Raw genomic sequence first — 20114 nt, forward strand, 5'->3', positions numbered from 1 at the left:
AAATGCGCTGTCAGACGTAACCTAGTAATAAAAATAACACAGAAACACCCAGAGATGGAGCCGCTTATGCAAGACTTGTCCTTTTTGTCAAGAAGGTCAGCAGTTTTGTTGTGTTTTGCTCAAATGGAACATGATGGCATTATTTGGTTGGCTGTGTTTTAAAATTCCAAAATGAAATTTATCTGCAATACCATCTTGGTTTTCTCCCTGGAGTGGAGGTTTGGATTTGATTTTGTCCAGGGTACAGTCATTGCTGAAGACTCATTGTTTGGGAATGAACGGCCTAGCAGCGCACGTGGCAGGGTTTGTCTGTGAAAGCGATACGATTTCGGTTTAAATATTACTCTTTGAAAGCTTTATTTTTTAGAACAAAAGGCCTTCTAGCATAGCTGCTTCTTGAAATGTGTTTTTTTCCAGCCTCAGAACTGAAGCCAAGTTAAAATCACTTGCAGGAGCCATTCGGTTTAAGCATTAGAGTATTTGAGCAAAGCCGAGGAAACTGGGCCTGGGCAGCCCAGAGGGGTGACTGGTGGAAGAGGGGTGGATTTCCCGTCAGGTTCACAGCAAAGGGATGGGGGCTGCAGCGAGGGCTGCTGCAGTGACGCAGGCGGCTGCACTCCCTCACCCTGCGGGCTGGGCCGGAGGGGCCGCGAGGTCTCCATCTCACTGACTGTGGGCCTGGCCTGGTGGGCAACAGGGGCTCAGGCCTGGCACCCCAGAGCTTGTGTCTGTGATGGACCTCTGTGGGACGGGTCGAGGGAAGAGCCGGGGAAGCCGCTCTATACGAAGCAAGCTCGAGGTAGCTTTGGCCGCAAAGACAGCAGAAAGAACCACACTGTGCCCGTCCCGGCCAGGGCTGATGGCAGTGAGCTGCGTGAAACCGGAGGGACCGATGACCAGCTGCTACACCATCCCCTCTTTACCTCTCGGTAATTAAATCCGCTGCCAAGAGCAATCAAACCGCTTTGGCAGGGTTTGGGTCGGGACGTGCGGGGCTGGGACGTGCTCATCGCCTGTCCCGGCTGGAAGAGGAGCCCCGGGGCCGAGCACTCAGCTCCTGAGGGGCGAGAGCGGCACGGTGAGCGTCCCCGCGCGCGCGCGCGCGTGTGTGTGTGTGTCTGTGTGTGTGTGTGTGTGTGTGTCTGTGCGCGGGGCCGGGGGGCGGCGCTCCCGCAGCGCCAGCCCCGCTCTCGAGCAGCGGCGGGGCGGTCACGGCGGACACGCAGCGGCGGGGGCGGGGAGCGCGGCCCCAGCAGCCGGCATGCAGCCCCGGCGCCTCGCGCTGCTCGCGGCGGGCACGGAGCAGCAGCAGGGGGAGGAGGAGGCGGTGGCGCTGAGGTACGGACGCCCGCCCCCAACAGGTGCAGGGTCCTCCCACGAGCCGGCCCGGAGGGACCGGGGCTCGGCACCGCGCGGGGAGGGGAAGAGCCGGGCAGGGGTACCAGGCCCGGCGCGGGAGAACCGAGGTGAACCCGCGCTCTGCGCCTGCCCGCCCGGCCCGCCGCTCCCGCCTCCCCGCCCGCCGGCCCCCGCGCTCACGCCGCCCGCCCCTCTCTCTCCCTCTGTCTCCCCGCAGGGAGCCGTAGGGCGAGCGGTGTTCCTCGGCCGGGCCAGCCGCCTCAGGGTCCATGAGCCGCCGCCAGCCGCCGCCCGGGACTGCCGCCGCCGCCGGGCCCAACTCCCCCAGCCCCGCCGCCGCTTCCGCCGCCGCTCCGCCGCCTCTCCGGAGGTGAGTCCCGAGCACGGCCCGCTCCCGTCAGCGCCGCCCGCGGGGCCCGGCTCCTGTCAGCCGCGCCGGAGCTGAAGGAGGCCGGCGGCGGCCGCGCCGGCGGCCGTGACCTCTGTGCGGGGGGGGGGAAGATGGAGGCCGCGTGGGTCCGCCTGTGCCCCCCGCCGGGCTGTGGGCTGGGAGCCCCGCGAGGAGGGGGGGGGAGCCGGGAGCGGGGCCGTGTGAGGTGCCGGGCAGCGCCCGCGCCTTTTTGCAGCCGCCCGAGGTGAGTGGCCGGGCGGGCGGGCTCGGCTCTCCTCCCCCGGTCTCCCCGCCCTGCCCACAGCACCGCCCGTCTGTCCTCTCCTCTCCCGCAGGACGGTCCCGCTGTGAAGAGGATGGCTGTGACCTTAGAACAGGCCCAGCGGGTGGGCTACACCTTCTTGAAAGCTCTCCTCAGGTTCGCTTTTATGGTCGCCAATAACCTGGTCGCTATTCCGTCCTACGTCCTGTATTTAATTGTCCTGCAGCCTCTCCGAGTGTTGGATAGCGAGAGCTTCTGGTACATCGAAGGAGTGCTGTTTAAATGGCTGTTAGCTATGGTGGCTTCCTGGGGCTGGTGGGCCGGATACACAGGTAAGCACCTCCTGTTAATTACGGACATACAGTTGTGAAGCTGTAAAGGGGCATTAAGAGACAGACGTTTTAGTATGGGGATGGGTAAGGGAATATCTAAATGCAGTGGGTGTGGGGGTGTTTCTCTTCCAGAGGTCTCTCTGGGTTGAGATGCTGAATGTACTGACGCATTTTCTTAATCATCAGTACAGATTTATTGTGTGTTAAGCAATAGAGTTTCTCACTCAGTTCTTTGTCTTGGTATGATCAGAAATATGCTTTTTTTGCATTACATGTCTTGATCACTTTGGTTTAGCATTATATAAAAAAGGTACACCTCTTTCAAAGAGTTCTGATTCGTCCTGTGCACATAGCTGACAGAGCCAAACAAGTACGACCAAACTTTCCTTCTTAAGTGCATGCATCTCTAAATCTTCTCTGCTTAAAACTGTCAGGACACAAACTAAGAAGTTTGGCATGGAGCTCATCTGCAAAGTGTAGGTCTTCTGGTCCTTGAACAGTAACTGTCTTCTCTGCTACGAGAGAATGGAGGGAAACAGGGAGCCTTTTGCACAGAGCGACGCGCAGTGCTTCTTGACTGTATGGCTCTTCATTTACTGTTAGCAAAGCTAATTACAGAACCTGTAGGGATTTTTTTTCCCCTCTGCATGCTTGCTTTATGGTGATGATCAAACTTATTTTCACTTGTTAGTATTCATAGGCTCATCAAGGTGAAGGACTGAACTGAAATACTAAGGAAGGCTCTAGTCTTGTCCTTGAGTGCACTGATATTCATCCTGGCTACTGCACTTCCTGCAAGAAAACAGACGTCAAATCTTTGTGTGTACTGAGACTTTGGAAGGGACTGAGTCTGTTGAGTGTAAATCATGAACAGCCCTCCTAAAATTCTTTCCCTCTCTTCTGCCCAGGCTACACCCACAGGTCTTGTCCATGTAAACAAGGAAAAAAAGGAATGGCGACACACAGCTCTGGAGTCTGGTCAGACTCCCGATTAGTCAGAATGTCAGTGTTGTCCCAGACGGAGCCCTTTTTGTTAGGCTACAAGAGCTGAAGCTTCTGTGACACTGTGCCTTTTGGTACCCTGTCACGTGCCCTTCTGAGATGCACAAGGTTTCTGTGGATTCTCTAGGTGAGCTTCCAGTTCTTCTTAAGGAGATGGTGGCAGCAGCAAGCTAGGCTCTGGTCTGCTGGGCTAGAACTGTCGCAACGTTGCACTGCTTCAAAACTGCCTTGCCTCGTACAGCTCGAGCTTTTCCAGATGTGCTGTTTTAAATATCTTTTTATATGTTTATATTTGCTCATTAAAAGAAGTCCACATAGTATTTGCAGTGGCAGGTATGCTTTTGAAAGTCTGCTTATGCCTTTAAGCAAAAAGTCTTTCCAGAAGGACGGGCTCACTTTCAAGGTGTCGTGTGCATTATTAATTGGAAATGGGAAAGTTTATGGGCATAACGGTAACGTTAAAGTCATACAGCATACATCCTGGGATACGCTGCATACGTTGAGTGTGCTAGTTAAAATTCAAGTCGTCGTCCCATGGCGATGTGGTTGTCAGTCCTGAAGGCAGTTTCTTTGGGATAGCTCTACTGCTGACTGCAGAACTGTGTGGTTTCTTTTGCCTACTGCTTGGAAAGCGGTCTTAGCATGGTCTGCATATCCTCGAGTCCTCCTGAAGCAGCTGTTGAATGGTGTTGCTGATGTAGCTTGACAATTTGCAAACATCCTTTGTTGTTTTACAGTCTTGAAATGTCTTAGTATGTTTGTGCGACCTGTCATTCACAAACAGCTACGCAGAAGTGTTTCTGGGATGGTCTATGGGTAAGGTGGCTCTTCGCTTTTCCCTATAAAGTATGACTTTAGATCTGGAGAGAATTTTAAGCAAACGTTATTTTGAAGTCTCAGTTTGAACATGTTTTCTTATTTGATATGAAGACATCGGGGTGGTTGTTTTTTTTTGTTTTTCCTGAATGCTACGAAATAAAAAGAATAGCTTGTCTCCTATTCCTTCCTTTCTTTACCCCTATCAGTGCTCAGCACCATGAGCAGAACAGGCCTGGAGACAATCCCTTTTTTGCCTCACTATAAGAAAAAGTGAATTTATGTGTCTGTTTCCAGACTGATAGATTTATAAAGGGCTATGGCTGTGGTGCTCTCTTCTTGTAGAGTATGGCATTCTTGTCGTTAATTCAGAACTAAAACACTGCTTTATTAGAGCTGGTATCTAAGCCGTACAGTGGTACATCTGAAAGAGGCCCTGCTCTGGAATTTTTCTATTTTCAATTCCAAAGTTAAACTGAAGATAGGCCTTCATTAGGTTCCATCTTTGTGAAAGTAAATATAAGATAGTAGGTATATGTGGATTCAGTAAGAAGATGAATGATTTTTTCATTTTTTGGGGTAGCAGAGTGGTTAGTGACTTGAATTATTATTATTATTATATTTCCTCTTGATTTGGGTTAACCAGCTAAGTAAGTTTGCCCATCTCTTACTTGACGGCAATGATCTGCTTCATTTGTTTTGAAGGTGCTTTTCTATTTTTATTTTCTGTTAATTTTTTCCACTTCCAGTCTTCAGTCATCTGTTGGGTAAGAAGTGACATTATAACCAGGAACTTAAACTCGGCCTGCAAACTAGATTTAGGGCAGGTTGGTTTGCTTTTTTTTTTTCATAGCCTCTGTAAGACTGTGTGTAATGTGTGGGAGAGGGCTCAACACCAAATGAAGACAATGTGGTGAGTGTTAGTTTTTTCCTTCTGGGCTTTGCCGTTGTTGCATAACTTGTTGGTATACTTTATTGAGTAAAGCTGGAACAGCTGAGGAAAACTCATGAACTAGGTCTGCCCTTCTCCCACCTCCGCATAACCCTGTGTGTTAGGATCCCAGAGGGTTTGTTAAAGAAACTGCGTGATCTGGGTCTGTATCAGCAGCTCTGACCTGTTCTTTTTGATTAACGTAGATATTCCTGGTTGCACGTGAACCTGATGTTACGTAAAGAGAGACTGTAGAACCGGACAAGCAAAACAGAGAAAGGAATGGGAACAGAGGTTGTAAAGATCCCTCTACTTTCCCTCATCTTTTCATGTCATTTGTCTTCTGAAAAGAAAAATGGGTATCTTTCCATGAAGAATGTTCAGATATCTAGCGGTGTTATTTTACCACTTTGCAGAACGGTGTTCTTCCAACTCTTACAAACATTTTCTAAGGCTTTTTGTATAAATGTACATCCCTTTTTGTAGGAGCTGTTCAGTTAGGACACTCGGAATCTGTCTATTAGTGTGGTTTGAAAGGCACCTTTGAATAACACTTATCAAAATTTTCCTGCATTTGTTGGAAGACAGTCTAAAAAAAGCAAACTCAAGAGTGCTTGATCCTTTGTGGCAAGTACCTTTTTTCTGTGCTATAATTTGTCATTTAACATACAAGTAGAACAAAAGCTGCTAAATAGTGCCATAGATGAGATGGGAGGGAGATGGAGCGTATCTGTGGAGGTGAATTTCCAATGATTTCCTGCTCACTTACAAAACTACTTTTAAAGCAGCCATCTTCTATATTTGAACTTCTTCAGGTCAGTGACTATTACTAACTAAAGTTTAATAACCCTACATCTAATCGTATCTCTAAAAATAGTTAGGGCTGCTAGAAGAGAATCTTGCTTGGCTTAAAAATGCTTAGACATGCTGTTTTGTTCTCTTTTCCTGCTGTCTAACTGCAGTAGCTACCATTAGCTTGAGATCTTCCCATTTTAATATTGCAATTATAAGTCTCTGCATAGTCATCAGTCCAGATAATTGGAATACTGATCCTGTGCTTTGCTCTAAGGTTGTAGGGACCTTAAAGACCTTGCAGTTCCAATCACTATACTGTGGACACGGACGCTTCACTAGATCAGGTTGGCCCATCTAATGTGGCCTTGAACACCTCCTGGAGCTGGTGATGGTGAGTGTCCTTCAGCTGCAGCTGCTGTCAGCCCTCCTCTGCCTTTCGGGAGGAGAAGCGTCTGCTGTGGTCACTGGGGTTGTGTGCATCTCAGGAGGGGATTCTCTTGTGAGTTGTGAGAACTCAGTGCCACCTTCTGTATCAGCCTCTGCCAGCTCGTGCAGTCTCTCAATCAAGTTGGGCAGGTTGGCGAAAGGAAGAGTAATATACCTCTGCTGCTGTGCTGAAAGCATCTTAGTGGTGCGAGGGTGCTTGCTGGTATTGCAGGTAAAGATCTGAACTAGTCAAATGGTACTGCCTGTACTGTTCTGTACCAGTCAGTAGGGACATTTAAATAGTCTCTGTGAGAATATTGCAGTTTTGTCAGGGGAGGAGAGTTTTTGTTTCCTCATTCCTTGATGTTCTGACAGGAAGAGTAAAATTGAGATTTGGGTTTCTAGTTGTCTTTCCTCGTTTCCGCTCAAGTGATTTAAAATTTATTGGCTGACATTTATGTAAGATTAAGTAGTGACCAGTATATCATTTTTTCAGCAGTCATCCATTTTTTTTTCTGATTCATAATGTTCTTAGTTTCTCTTTCATCAGTCATCAGACTCAACTCCTTTAATCTTTAAAGAATGAGAATATTTTGGTCTTCTAGAACAGCGACGGGCTCAGATGGAGTTGTGATCACACCTCCCTGGCACAGGCGACGTGTGCTGTCCGCACTGCCTCTCATGGCTGGTCAGCCCCTCTCCAGCAGGAAGTGCAATGCGAGTTGGGAAACTGCAGATGAGATAAAGTACATTTTTTGCACCAAATAAGGCAGGGGGTGTTATTTCAGGAGATGTATCTACATGCTTTTCCCTGCCATTGTTTCCTGCCCCGCTTTGTTGCTGCAGTATGATTTTTAATTGGCAGTGTTTGGGGTTTGGGAATGGTCACTTCTGTAAGGACTACGAAAGCTAATGGGAGAAGCATACCTATTTCTGAGGACAAGCGGCGTGTAAAATGTGTAAAATGAAGAAAGAAGATTGTTCTTGTCTGAGTGTGTGAATGTACCTGATGTGACTTGATAGGTTTGGGTAGTGACATACCAGGCGGAGGCTGTATTCCTCTGCATTGAGTTTCTTGTTGATTCCTGACTTAAGCACGGCTTTCTCTAATAGACATGTATGTAACTTCTGCGTAGGTCAGGCTGAGATCGAGCTGGGATCTTTGAATTTGTTTTATACGAGGAAGTTTGTGTGCAGCTTGTGAGCTGCCTTGATAAGAGGTCAGAGTTGAATGAGTTAGGGACGTTGGAACTGCTTCTGCCATGGCCTCAGAGCAAAGGCTCATTGTGTCGTTGCATAAGATGCGGTGGGGAGTACAGTGAACTCACTGTCAGCTTTGTGCAAGTGAGCTCTGTGTTTGTAAAGGGCTCTTACAGTGACCCTGGACCTATTTTAATCATATGTAAAATCACCAGGAAATTCCCCTCTCGTTTTTGGTACAGGCTTCACCATAGTTCTTCCTTTCGTGTAGTGTCAGCAGCATGTCATAAGCAGCAAAGCTTATCTCTCTTTTTCCTGTTGTATCACTTAACTATGAAGGGTCATTCCAAAAGATTAGCTGTAGAAGTGCTCTCTAAGTTTTATTTTTAGAAAGCTCCTGCCTTCTGGCACAGCACTTAGAGTAAAAGCGCACACTGTTATTTTTTCACCTGTGATATTTCTGTTGTTTGTTGCCATTTGCTTCTTTTTCAGTGTGGGTAAGTGTCTGCTCCTGTGTTTCACCTGATCTGGATAAAACAAGATGTTGCAAGCGTAACAAGTCTGTTATGTCTGCCTAAGGTTAGTGAGCATGACGTTACTGAGGAGTACTTGTACAGGAAGGTGTGAAGGGAAAACTATTTACTCTTAGCTCCAGGAATGCCCGTGGAATGCTTCTCAACCGGCATTCTATTCCTGCTTATGGCCAGGTTTTCTATTTTTAGGATATGTCTTCATCCCTTCTGCTTCTTCTAGGCATGACATTGTTTTTAATGTATCTATGCATGCTCGTCATCTCACTCCCCCTAGCACTGCTGGTTAAGTGCCTGGAAGGGTATGACTAAATACCTGAGAGATGTCTCTGTGCCTTTTGTTGTTCTTTTTCTTTATGGTGGGTAGGCTGTTAGGAGCCATATGAAGTAACTGTGGGAATGGTTATTCCAGCTCCAATCTGGAGGTAGAACAGAATCTTAGGGAGTTAAACCCTTTGTGCACCAATTCTCTGTGTTTGAAGGAGGAAATTTTTTCCCCACTTAAACAGTATGATTGGGTCCGTGCTAGAACATATCAGAAATGACGCCTTGACATCAGGGATGCAATTGCTTATTCTCATATAAATTTAATTTGACTGTTTTAAAGCACAAGAATCTCAGAACTTCTCAATAAAACTAGAGACAGCACTGAATGTTTAATGTGAACGAAGGATACTTTTCTCAGACAACTTGTTCTGATAAATTACTTTTCTAGAATTCCACTCAAACAGATGAAATCTGTCACCTTCCCTTTCTCTGTTGGGTGTGTGCAAGGGGCAGGGAAGTCTTGACATGGGTTAGTTTGGCAAGGTCTTAAGCAGCTGAAAACAGAACCACAAAAATGGAAGAGTTGTGCAACCTTAGTGAGACCGGGCACTTAGTAAATCCTTTGTGGAGTATAAGTTTAGTGGTGTAACTTTCCAGCGTGAACTGAGCCAAAATACAGCTCCAAGATATGTAATCCGCTTGTGTTTATTACAGTGAATATAAACTAATGCTTAAGATGACACGTCAAACGCGGGATTGCGTAGGCATGTAATTGCACTGCTGTTGCAGTTGCCACATTTGAGATAATAGTCCAGCCATTTGTGTATGCAATTACTGAAATAAGCAGGGCCGATATGTTTGCATTCCTAAAAGTGCTCTGTGACACTGGTGAGGGATTTTGTATTTTGATTCCTTTCCCCTTACGAGCTTTTCAAGCAGGGAATGCCCCAGCAAAACCTGGTCCCAGCTTTCAGTTTCATGCTCACACCACCACTTCAGTATTATTGCCAAATATTTTAAGCACTGTGTGATGATCTTTATCACGGCACTGATCCACGCTAAAAAGTACCTGCTGCCTTTTTTGCTGTAGTATTTAGACACACTGGGCTGCAATATGTGATTAAAATGGCGTTGAAGTAGACTTCTTCACTTTCTGCTTCTGACTTGTTAAGTGGTTATCGTTATTTAGACGGTCCAAGTGCCTTCTGCAGTGTTTCTTTAGAGAAGAAAATGAAGCACAGAGTGAGAGTGAGGAGCTATCATGAACTGAAGACTGCTTGGTTAGGGAATAAAAAGGCCAGTGTTCATTTTAATGAAAGGTTAGCAGTGGGGTTCCTCGCAAGTTTTGTATACTTGGCTGTTCGGGTTTGTGAGCTGCAGAGAGGATTGTAAAGAACTTGGGATGTAGTTAATGGCCAACAAATTGCAGAAGTTGTTTGGTGTTGAACAGTCCAAAGTAATGAACATTTCAGTAAAGCAGCAGCATAAGGAAGAGATCAGCATAGTGATGGAGAGCTTAGAGAAACTTTTGGCTCGGTGCGTACTGTGTAATTAAAGTATGCAGAGAACAAGGAGAGTAATGAGAATATCAGCCTCACTCTTTGCTGTTCTTGTCTCAGATATTTTAAAGCTATTTGAGAATTAAGAAGGGGGCTCCAAGAGGGTCAAGCATTTCATTAATGGAAGCTGAAATCAAATCAGAGCAATTCCATTCACAGCTAAACTTGAATCAGAATTGAACTGGACAACTTAGTGATTCTGTTTCCTGGGCAGAGCAGAGCAGAAGTGCAATCTCTTCACCTCTGTGTAAAGGGGAGTTTTTGATATCATTAGAAAGTAATAAATTAAAATCTTTTAAGATTTAGTGAGGCAGCAGTGCCTGATTTTTTTTTTTATTTTATTTTTTATTTTTCCTTAAATATTTTCATTTGGTTTTTTCACAAGTACTTTACTGTGCAGGTTAAGTAGTGGCAGTGGTATTAGTTCTCAAGTCATGCAACATCATTTCAAAACCTGTTGTTGAAAACTTATGGTTTTAAAGGGTGAAGTGTTGTCCCTGTTTTATGAGTCTTAACTGTTTAAGCTAGTTTGGGGTGGCACTTCAATCTTGTAATTTGAAGAAGGGGCAGAGGAAAGATTAGTGGCCTTATTATCACTTCTCATTTAGGTAGAACTAAAACCAGGGTTTTCTGCGAGCAAGGGGCGGTGCTGCTGCTGTTTGAGAGGATGTGGGCACTAGAAAGTTGGATCAGTAGGAGGACAGTGATATGAGTGTTCATGGATGTGGGTTTTTGGTGGTGAAAGGGAGGATCTTGTCTTGGTGTTGTTTTTTCTTTTCCTTTTTTTAATTTAGTCTCATTTGTTTTCTGGCAGCCCAAGATCCCAAGTGTGCACAGTGAGAGTCTGTAGTGCCTGTGCATGCTTACCAGAGTGGGGGAAAAATGACAACACTGAGAAACATACTTTTGGTTAATTTAAACATCAGTTGTGTTTGTGTGGTGTTTGGAGTGGGCCACTGAACGCCTTTTTAAAGTAATTTGGATACCTGTATAATTTACCATACATGTAGATAGGCATGACAGTGTTTTTAGTATAGCTGCCTCATGGGATGGATGTGGTTCCTTGTTTAACAGCTCTTCTTTCTCAGCCCTCCCACGCTTCTGATTTGCCTACTCACAAATTTGTCTGCAGCTGACCAGATGGTTCAGATTTCAGAGAGAACGATGTTCTGGGAGTTTGGGGGAAACTCGCTGCTGAGCTGAGAAGAGAGGCCTGACTTAGTGCCTCAGCTGAAGGCAGAGCAGGCAGAATTTGGCCAGCATGTCTCATTGGGCATCTGCTGCACCACCAACCGGCACACAGGAGGTTCTGGGTTTGTTGCTCTGCTGGCACTATCTTGTCCAGCATGTTGAAGAGAAGAAGGTCAGACAGCAAATCTTTGGGAAACTTGGCTTTGTTACTTTTGCAGCTTCCAGCCTAATTGGTTAGACTGGCAGTGGCAGACAGTGTATAAAGCAGTGTCTTTTCCTTTGGGAAAGTTCAAAGATGTTTAGTTCACCTTGGCCAGCTTTTAAGTCTGAAAGCTATACGGAGACAACTGTTCAGTCTTAACATCAGGAAAAAGGTTATGGTAGAAAAAAGAGCTTAAAGTATTGGGATTTAAGACTTTCCACTCATCTTTCCACAGTAAAAAAAAAAGGAGTTGGCATTGCACCCTGAAAAGAAAACCTGAAGGACATTAACATAACTACAACTGTAGGGACAGAGCAGTGATGCTCAGTTGGCTGTGGGTGGGGCAGAACCAAAGAGAAGTCAGTGACAAATCTGACCCAGAGGTACTTGGAAACATGAGGCTTGAGGTGTATTTGCAGAGACTGGAAGAGAGCAGCGATGCAGGCGGTGAGCAGTGTGATGATCTGTCCAGCAGGGTTCTGTGCCATTGAGCAGAGTGCCTGTAAGCATTGCATTACTGAGGTGGCCTCTTGAAATGAGTACCTGTCTGGTCTATTTTGAATGCTATAACTATGTGTATAGATGGCCTGGCAATATTCCAGCTCTGATGGCTGCCAGTTTCCTTCCCAAATGCATTCTTTTCATTTGGGTAATGTACCCATTTTTATTTCCTGTGCTTGCCTCTGGCATAAAAGTTCAGTTTTTGTTCCTCCTAGCAACAGCTTTACTTGGAAACAAACATAACCATAGACTGCGTATCTGCTGATACTCCATGAAGGAACCTGTGAAGTTTAGTTTATCTTTGTTAAAATGTTTTCAGATGAAGATATGGTTAATATTAATGTCTATTAAGCCTTTTCCGTGCATCGGATTACACGAAAACTAATGGAGGAGTATTTTTGGTATTTGAGACTCTTCTATTTATATCATCAAACCTAATACTGCAGTCTTCTAACCTAATAATCTACGGACAGAATGTTACACCAGCAAAGGCTTTATCCAGATAGTTCTGTTCTCTTCGGTATATTTAGATGATCAGCTGATGCCCACCTTGGGCTTCTGAAGTTTAACAAGATTGTTACAGGTTAAAGAAATGCTTTTGTGAGAGAAAATTTTGAAACACTTTTTTGTTATTGTCGTTGTTGTTCTTCTTTCCCCTTTACTGCAAATATTACAAATATTTAAACAGCCTTCTGTAACTTCAAAGCTAAATTGCAGTGCTGAGTTCATTTAACCATGGGCGGTGTCACGGTGCATCACCATAGGAAGGCTAATTTGGGTGGCTGCTGTGGCAAAGAACAAACTATTACAGGTAGTGTGCTCCTTCCTTTTTCTGCCCCATTGCTGCCCCTATGATGCCTTGCCAAAACAGTGTCTGGTTGCTTGCTAATTTTGTTTTGAGGCAGGGTTTCTCTGACCAAATGGTGGAGGATTTAGGTGGATAAGTAGAATGTGATGTTAGAACGTACTGACCAAACTTACTCTGTGCATGTGTGAGATTTTTATGGCCCAAACACTTATTTTTGCCCACTTCTCTTTTTGTATGGGGAAGGAATGATTTGTAAGAATTCCCACAAGTGATTCCTGAGTAAGCAGAGATGCTTGTAGCTTTCATCACGTTGCATATCATGTACTTGTACTGTGGTGCTTGTTGATATCAACAGCCTTAGGGGTATTCACATTAATCATTTAATTGTAAAATAGAATTCTGATATGTTTATTTGCATTTATGGCATGTCTCTATTTCAAATACAGAAAACGTGTGTTTCCACAGTCTCTTTCACAGTCCTGTTGTTCAGTCCCTTTACTGGTGCCCTCCAGAGAAACCGCTCCCTAGCAAAGCCCTATTTTTAATTGATGTCTGTGGTAGTCCGTTCTCTTTTTCTGCCCCCGGCATTTTTCTGTTGTCGTTTTTTAGCTCTTAGGAAAACTTGTTGATCTGAGAGATGTGGACCTGTTATTTCTTTACTTGGGGAATTGAGGAAGAGAAGCCTCAGTGACCAGCACTGCCGCAGCTTCACAGCCAGGACCTGGGTGTTGCATAGAGAGGCACACTGAGTGCTGCGCTGACGGGGCTGTGTGCTGAGGGTGAGGGGTAGGTATTAGAGCCAGCCAGTGTCTGAATAAATTGGAGTCCATTCAAAGTACTGCAGAAAGTCTTGGTAGGACTCACCTGCAAATCCAAGATATTTTTTGCAGTAGTGAGCAGGTGTAAGAGGGTTATTTGTTTTGTAATAGTAGCACATGCCAGACAACTAAATGTATTTTTTCAAATTAGGAACAGTAAGCTTTCTTTTGCTGCTTTGAGGTACATCAGCTAGAGTAATGTGAGTGAGAATGCTTTTCCTCCTAATCACATCTTTGGGGACAGCCTGTGTGTGCCCTGAAAGGTGTCACCTCTGATTTTATGGTAATAAACAGACTTCTGTTTACCTGAAATGCAGTTACACGCTTTCTTCTCAAGTGTCCCTGAGCTGCCATAGGATAATCCAGGGTAAATGTAAATAAGGTGCCTGGCTTGGTTCATTTGCTGTGCCGTACCAGCAACAATACTAGATTCACTTCCCAACTCCAGTAGTTGTCATACGCTTTTCAAAGTTACTGTGGCCTCCTGTTTCAGTAGCGGGACTTGCATAGACGTAAAACTGAATATAGGAATACGCCATTGCCTTAATCTGCATCATTAACTTCTTATTGTTTTATGATTAATTTACTTGGATTACGTCTGTGGTAACAAAACATCTTCTTTCCTCCAGCCTTTGTAAGCTCCATTATTTGAAAAGAAATGAAGATAATGTTTTAGAAGCCCAAGGGGAAATGTTTGCAGTTCTTGTTCATGTTCTGACTTTGTTGTTTTTAAGGCTGTTGTGGCATGTGTGAGAAGCTGAATAAAGCCCTTGGAAGCCCAATAATGAAAGCATTTAAGGCTTCCATTAGAAGGTTTGTGCTTGCGCTTCCTTCCATCTGTAACCATTTATTTCTTAGTTCTTTGCATGCCTTTCATTGTGAAGTTTGGCCCACCAGGCTGCTGCTTGAAAATGTCCAATGACTTGGTTCTGCTTTGTAACGTGGTGGTGGAATCTTTGTCCATTTTAACAGCTGGGGGATGGCACAAAGGTATGTGGAGAATAAGAGTAATGCTGCAGCTGCTTGATTACTACCCAGTTTTACGTTTTGTGGATATTGAGTTTTTGATTATTCTACTTCTGCAATCTCAAAGTACATTGTGTGAATGTATATATCTGTTCCCGTGATCATTCAGGCACTCAGTAGCTGTTGTTTTTCTGGCTGGAGTTGACTGAGTTGAGGAGTTTTAAATGGTCAGCATCCTCCAAGTGGAGACAAGCTCCTCAGTTCTGAGGTCACTGCGGGGAGACAGTAAATAAAGGCACAGAATGGCCTTTTGCCCCTCCCACGTGGGCCACGTAACAGAGAGAATCTAAAAAGAAATGTTTCTGAGTGCATTCGGTGAGATTTTTTTATTCTCTATGGTAAGTTGTGCTGGAAAAGGTCAGTTGTATAACAGGACAGCATCTACAGCATTTTCTAATAACTTAAAATCACTGAATGGTTTGGGTTGGAAGGGACCTCAGAGCACACGCAGTCCCACCCTCAGCCATGGTCAGAGCTGCCCCCCCAGCTCAGCTGCCTGGGGCCCCATCCAACCTGGCCTTGAGCACCTGCAGGGATGGGGCACCACAGCTTCAATATAAGCACCCAGGAATACCGTGCTTTATTGATTTCCTATGAGAAAGTGCTCTCCTTCCTTGTACAGTCCAGCACCAGTTTTCTTCGTTCTGCGTGCTTCTTACCTGAAAGAGACTCTCATAGTGCTCTGAAAAATTGATGGTCCCAAAAATATCCAGTAATTTAGAACTTGCAGTTAAAAATGGAAATGCCTTCCACCTCATATCTTCCCATTGCTGGTTAGCATCTCCAGGACCGTGAGAAACAAAGAATACTTGATTAAACGTGCTGGTGACATTCATCTTCTTACCTGTTTCTTGTTTACTTGCAGCCACTGGGTTCTGCTATTGCTCTTTTTTAAGTTCTGAAACGGAATTACATTTTTCCCCAATCACTTTTTTGAAGGCTACTTCAGTCTTGTGGGTGCCTTTTTCTTCCAAAGTGGAATCTTTGTCCATTTTTCTGGACTGCATATTGCAGACTATTCCCGTAATACAGAGAAACGTTTCTGATTCCTCATGGGTTGCAGCACACGGGTCTGTGTAAGCAGCCACGGAGCTGAGTGGAAGCGATGAGAGTGCTGTGGTCCTGTAGGAGGGCATGTGGGTTGTTTGCTTCAGCCAGCTGGCACTAGACCAGCTAGTTTGCTTCTTGCATTTCTCCTGTTTCTCTTTTGACCAAGGTCCTCAAATTTAACAGCTGAGGCTGCAAAGCAGGTTTCAGCCACTCCCTCTGCTTTGAAAGGGGTATTTTCCTCTCTGGAGGAAACAGGAGTGATGTTTCACAAGTCATTTGCTTTGCATAGACCATTACCCTAAAGGCATTTTTCACACCATTGGTTTGGATATACTGATGCTTGGTGTTGGTTACACAACGTGAGAAGTATCCCCTTAGTTAGGGCTGTGAACTTCGGTGTGTTCTCTGGTCATTGTCTGCCATGAAACCCTACTATGAAGGTGCACTCTAGCCCTTTATGGATTAGCTTTTCTAGGGCGTGTTGTTCAGTACTGTGCTTTTTGAGCGTCCTTACCAGTTGATGGAAATGAATTGACTTATGGATGACTCTTCTGGCCTCACAGGGAATTTCACATCTGGGAAGACAAGCAGCAGCGTCAAATTAGTAATGCATACCATTGCCAGTGACTCAAAAGGAAACAGTAGTAATAGTATTGTAGTTTGTGATAATGCCCCCAGGTGGATTCTGCCGTGTAGGCAGATGACTCTGCTGGAAGACAGCTCAGGTTATTGTTAGATGCGGCAGCTGAGTTGTGACTGAGGTGTGCTTTCAGAGAGCTCTCTTAGAAAATATATTCCTTATTTTCTTAAATTTTGTTTTCCCCAAGCAAATTCAAAACCCGCTAGCAAATGGAACAGCTGTCACCCCATCCCTGCCCAAGCAGTGGCTCTGCAGGGGTGAGTGGAAAGCTGCATGTTTTTGGCACGTCCTGAAGCACTAAAGTACAGAACACCATGCTTGCTGTGGTCTGGAGACCACAACATTTCTATCAAGGGTTTTTTGTTTGTTTTTACTTTGTTTTAAAGCAACTCATCCATTTAGAAGGCAACTTGGGTGGCTTGTGCAGGTTATGCTCTGTGTTTTGGGCTGAAGAGACTTGCCTGGCATCCCTTCCAGCCTAGCAGACCACAGATCCATGAGGGTTGGTTTGAGTCCACCTGTTGTTGCTTCTTCTCATATCTCTGACTGAGCCGTCCTGCCTCCTCTGCTTACCTTTTTATTATGACCAGCACAGATGCTTATATGATCTTGTGGTGGCTTTGTTTTGCTTCTCAAATATTAGAGCAACTTGCTAATAGGGAAAATAACCAATCTTGGAAAAAGAGGGTATGGAAAATAATTGAGGCCCTCCCATTTTACAGTGCAGAAGGAAGCGTTCATGCCTTCTTGTTTACTTGTTACTACTCCAGTCTTTTTAAGTAGGTGGCTGATAGCTGAATGTTAAGTAGTAATTTGAATGTTTTGGTGTCAAAGTAACCAAAAGTTGCTTAAATTGGATGTAACTGCCTGCATGCTTGGTATTTGATCTGCAGACCAAACAGTCTCAATAGAGCTTACTTTGCTGTATTTGCTATTATAGGTAAAGATAGAGATGAAGATCTGAAGTTCTCTATATCTTTGGCTAAGTATCTCAAGACTTTGTAACGGTGAATACAATGGCTGGACCCACGTTTTTTGCCTGGCTCTTACGGTCCCAGGTTAATCATATTCTGCCTCTTACATAATTATAGCCTGAATTATTCTCCACATGTATTTACATCTTTGCTGCAGTTCTGCAGCAATAATACAGGAAAACCCTGCCCACTTTTATTTCAAGCATGCCTTGTGACTGTAAAGGCTATTCCTTTTCATGCCATGGGGTAAAGTGATAGGTTCATTTGTAGCTGTTGGTCATTGATATGAAAGAATTTAATTGTTTGGGTTTTTTTCCCTCCTGATATAAGACTGTAGCTCACAGAGTTGTTTACGTTGGAATGACCTCTGAGGATTGTGCAGCCAAACCCCCTGCTTAAAGCATGGCAAGCTAGAGCAGGTTGCCAGCTTCGTGTCCACTCAGATTTTGAACAGCTTCAAAGATGGAGACTTCACAACCTCACTGAGCAAACTGTGTTGGTGTTTGACCATCCTCACAGTGAAAAAGTTGTTCTTTTCTTCATGTGTTGAAGTGGGATTTCCTGTTTTCTGGTTTGTGCCTGTTGCCTCTCAGCTAGTTACTCAATACCAAAGGAAGGAGGCTCGTTGCTCTGCTCCCTGCACCCCCATCAGGTTTTTATGTATGGATAAGACAACATTCCTTGGGCCTTCTCCCCTTCAGGCTGAACAGTCCCAGTTCCCTCAGCTTCTCCTACCAAAGATGCTCCAGTCCTTCAGCAACCTTAGTGGCCCTTTGCTGGACTCTCTCCTTACACGGGGCTCCAGGAACAGCCTCCCTAGTGCTGAGTGGAGGGGAAGGATGCTGCTTCCTCCACCTGCTGGCAGTGCTCTTCTGAACGCTGTCCAGGACCCCAGGGCTTTTTCTGCAAATCTGTTCACCGGGCACAGGACTTGCCACTTCCCCTCACTGACCTTGGTGAGTTTCCTGCTAGTTCACTTCTTCAGCCTGCTCAGATCCCTGCGAGCAGCAGCACAGCCGTCTGCTATGCCAATACCTCTGACCAGCTCCGTGCTGTCTGCAGGCGTGTAGCAGTTGTGCAGGGCGTGCACTCTGTCCCATCATTCAGGTTGCAGGTGAAGATGTGAAGCTGGAATTTAGGTTGGTGAAGAGGATGATTCTTGTCTCCAACAACTTTCCATCTTAAAACTCAAGTGTCAGCATACTGAGTTTCAGACTGTCATATCCCCTTTTTGTGTTGTAAATGAAACTTTCCCTTTCCTCCTTTTTTTTTTTTTTTTATTTCTCATTCTTTTCAGGTTGTATACAGAGGGAAACCCACCTCACTTTTCCCCCTGTTCAGAGTCTCTTTAGTGCTTGTGCTACATAAATATGTTTACTTGCTTCTGTCATCATAGTGGTGTAGCTTTTTGACCATCCCTCAAGTGTTTAGAAGCTTTTAGCCAGCAAAAGTCATCTTTAGCTCATCTATGTCTCTCCTTTTGCTTTACAGTAATCTGAAAGACAGTCCTATAAACTGTATGTCTTCAATAATGTTGGAAATCCACGTTTTTAAATGTGGATTGACAAAATATCTTTCCACAATGTAACTAGGAGTGACCAAAATGGTACTGTCAGCTTTAAATACAAAGTGAAGCAATAGCAGTCTGTCTGAAGTATGCTTACCATTGGTTCAGGTTCTTTGAAGACCTTGGAGACAATGTGTTTCTACCTAGATCATGTTTTGTGTGATTTGAAACTCCTTGCAATTTCTTTTTTCAATATGTAAGTCTGTTTGATTTTCGATGTGTCCTAATTAACCTTTCCTTGTTCTGGTATTTCATTTCTTGTTTTCAAAATTGAAGAATTATTCTCCAAAGGCAACAAAAGATTTGAAACAGTGCCCTGTTGTTTTCTCTCTCCTTCTAGGTTTCAAACAAACAGCATCTCTGTCCATTACAACATCTACAATATGTTAGGTATTAGAGCTTCAGGATATTATATTAGTTCACAAATGCATTGATGTTCCTCTGGGTAGTTAATGCTTAATGTATTTTATCTGTCACTGGGGAGGAACACGCTGTACAGCTTGCTCTGTCTGCAAATGGTCTGACTCATGAGCTCGAGGTACTTCAAAAGGATTTCAGCACTCCATCCCATTCTTCAGTTTTGGAGTTGCTATTCTAATAATAGAAGCAGCAAAGCAGACAGTGGAATTGCTTCTTGTCTGCTGCAGTTTATTACCAGCCTAGTCACGAAAACAGGCATAACGGCACTGTTCACATTGCACAGAGAAGTGTGGGTGGTGAGGATGTGAGCACTGCCTGCCTTGTACCACTGCTTGGAAGCAGTAACCACTATAAATGAACAGGGTTTGAGTTTGTGTGGTCAAAAGAGCAAGTAGTGAGCTTGGGTGTCTCTGGAAATCAAGCAGAGCTGTGGGAGTAGCATAAAGTAGCCATTGGAGTCCTGCAGAAAATATCAAGGGTAAGTTCCATGAATGACGCATCCTCATGAGGCATAAGTTATATTGGAATTATGCCTTCACTGTCTGTAGTCAGCATGGCTTTTCTGTCTTGATGAAATTTAAATTCAGAAGTTTTTGTATCACATAAACTGATTGCATAGCATAATTCTGAGCAGAAGAAGCTCTTGAAAAGATGCTGCCTACACTGAAGTCAGTGGAAGATGTTCTCTTCATGGAAGGCAAGCTTAGGTTTCACTGCTATTGATTCTCAGTCACACACGGGTAAAAGGAGCCCTCTCTTCAGCCACAGACATTATCTCTTGTGCCAGTGAATTATAGAACTCAAGAAAATTGTACCCCTGAGGTCTTCAAAGCACGCATTCCAGGAAAATGAAGTCAGTCTTCAATAGCAGTCATCACTAAGATCTGTTTCCAAATGGAACCTCTGTGCATTAGGAAGAACGTGATTCTTGGGTTGATGGGAGCTACAAGAGCAATAGGGCATCTTTATTCTAATTGTCACTTGTTTTTACCACCTCTGGTTGCTAATTGCAATAAGAGGAGGGATTGACTTACAGCATCAATATTG

General features: G+C 44.7%; 1 protein-coding gene across 5 annotated transcripts in view; it reads left to right on the top strand.

Moving 5' to 3' along the window:
• The first annotated feature begins 1236 nt into the window (after nucleotides 1-1236).
• The window catches only part of LPGAT1 (lysophosphatidylglycerol acyltransferase 1), a 59683-nt gene continuing 40805 nt past the window's right edge, over nucleotides 1237-20114 (top strand). The window contains exons 1-3 of one of the 5 annotated variants that reach the window (NM_001031049.2): nucleotides 1237-1338; nucleotides 1577-1729; nucleotides 2086-2344. In NM_001031049.2, coding sequence (NP_001026220.1) covers nucleotides 2107-2344 — 238 coding nt within the window. In that variant the 5' untranslated portion in view covers nucleotides 1237-1338; nucleotides 1577-1729; nucleotides 2086-2106. Of the gene's footprint in view, nucleotides 1467-1576; nucleotides 1730-2085; nucleotides 2345-3304; nucleotides 3474-20114 lie in introns of those variants that run through there. The other 4 variants (XM_040697055.2, XM_040697054.2, XM_046938790.1 and 1 more) reach the window with 4 other exon arrangements.

This window comes from Gallus gallus, chromosome 3, assembly GCF_016699485.2.
Source record: "Gallus gallus isolate bGalGal1 chromosome 3, bGalGal1.mat.broiler.GRCg7b, whole genome shotgun sequence".
In the NCBI taxonomy this organism is placed as follows: domain Eukaryota; kingdom Metazoa; phylum Chordata; class Aves; order Galliformes; family Phasianidae; genus Gallus; species Gallus gallus.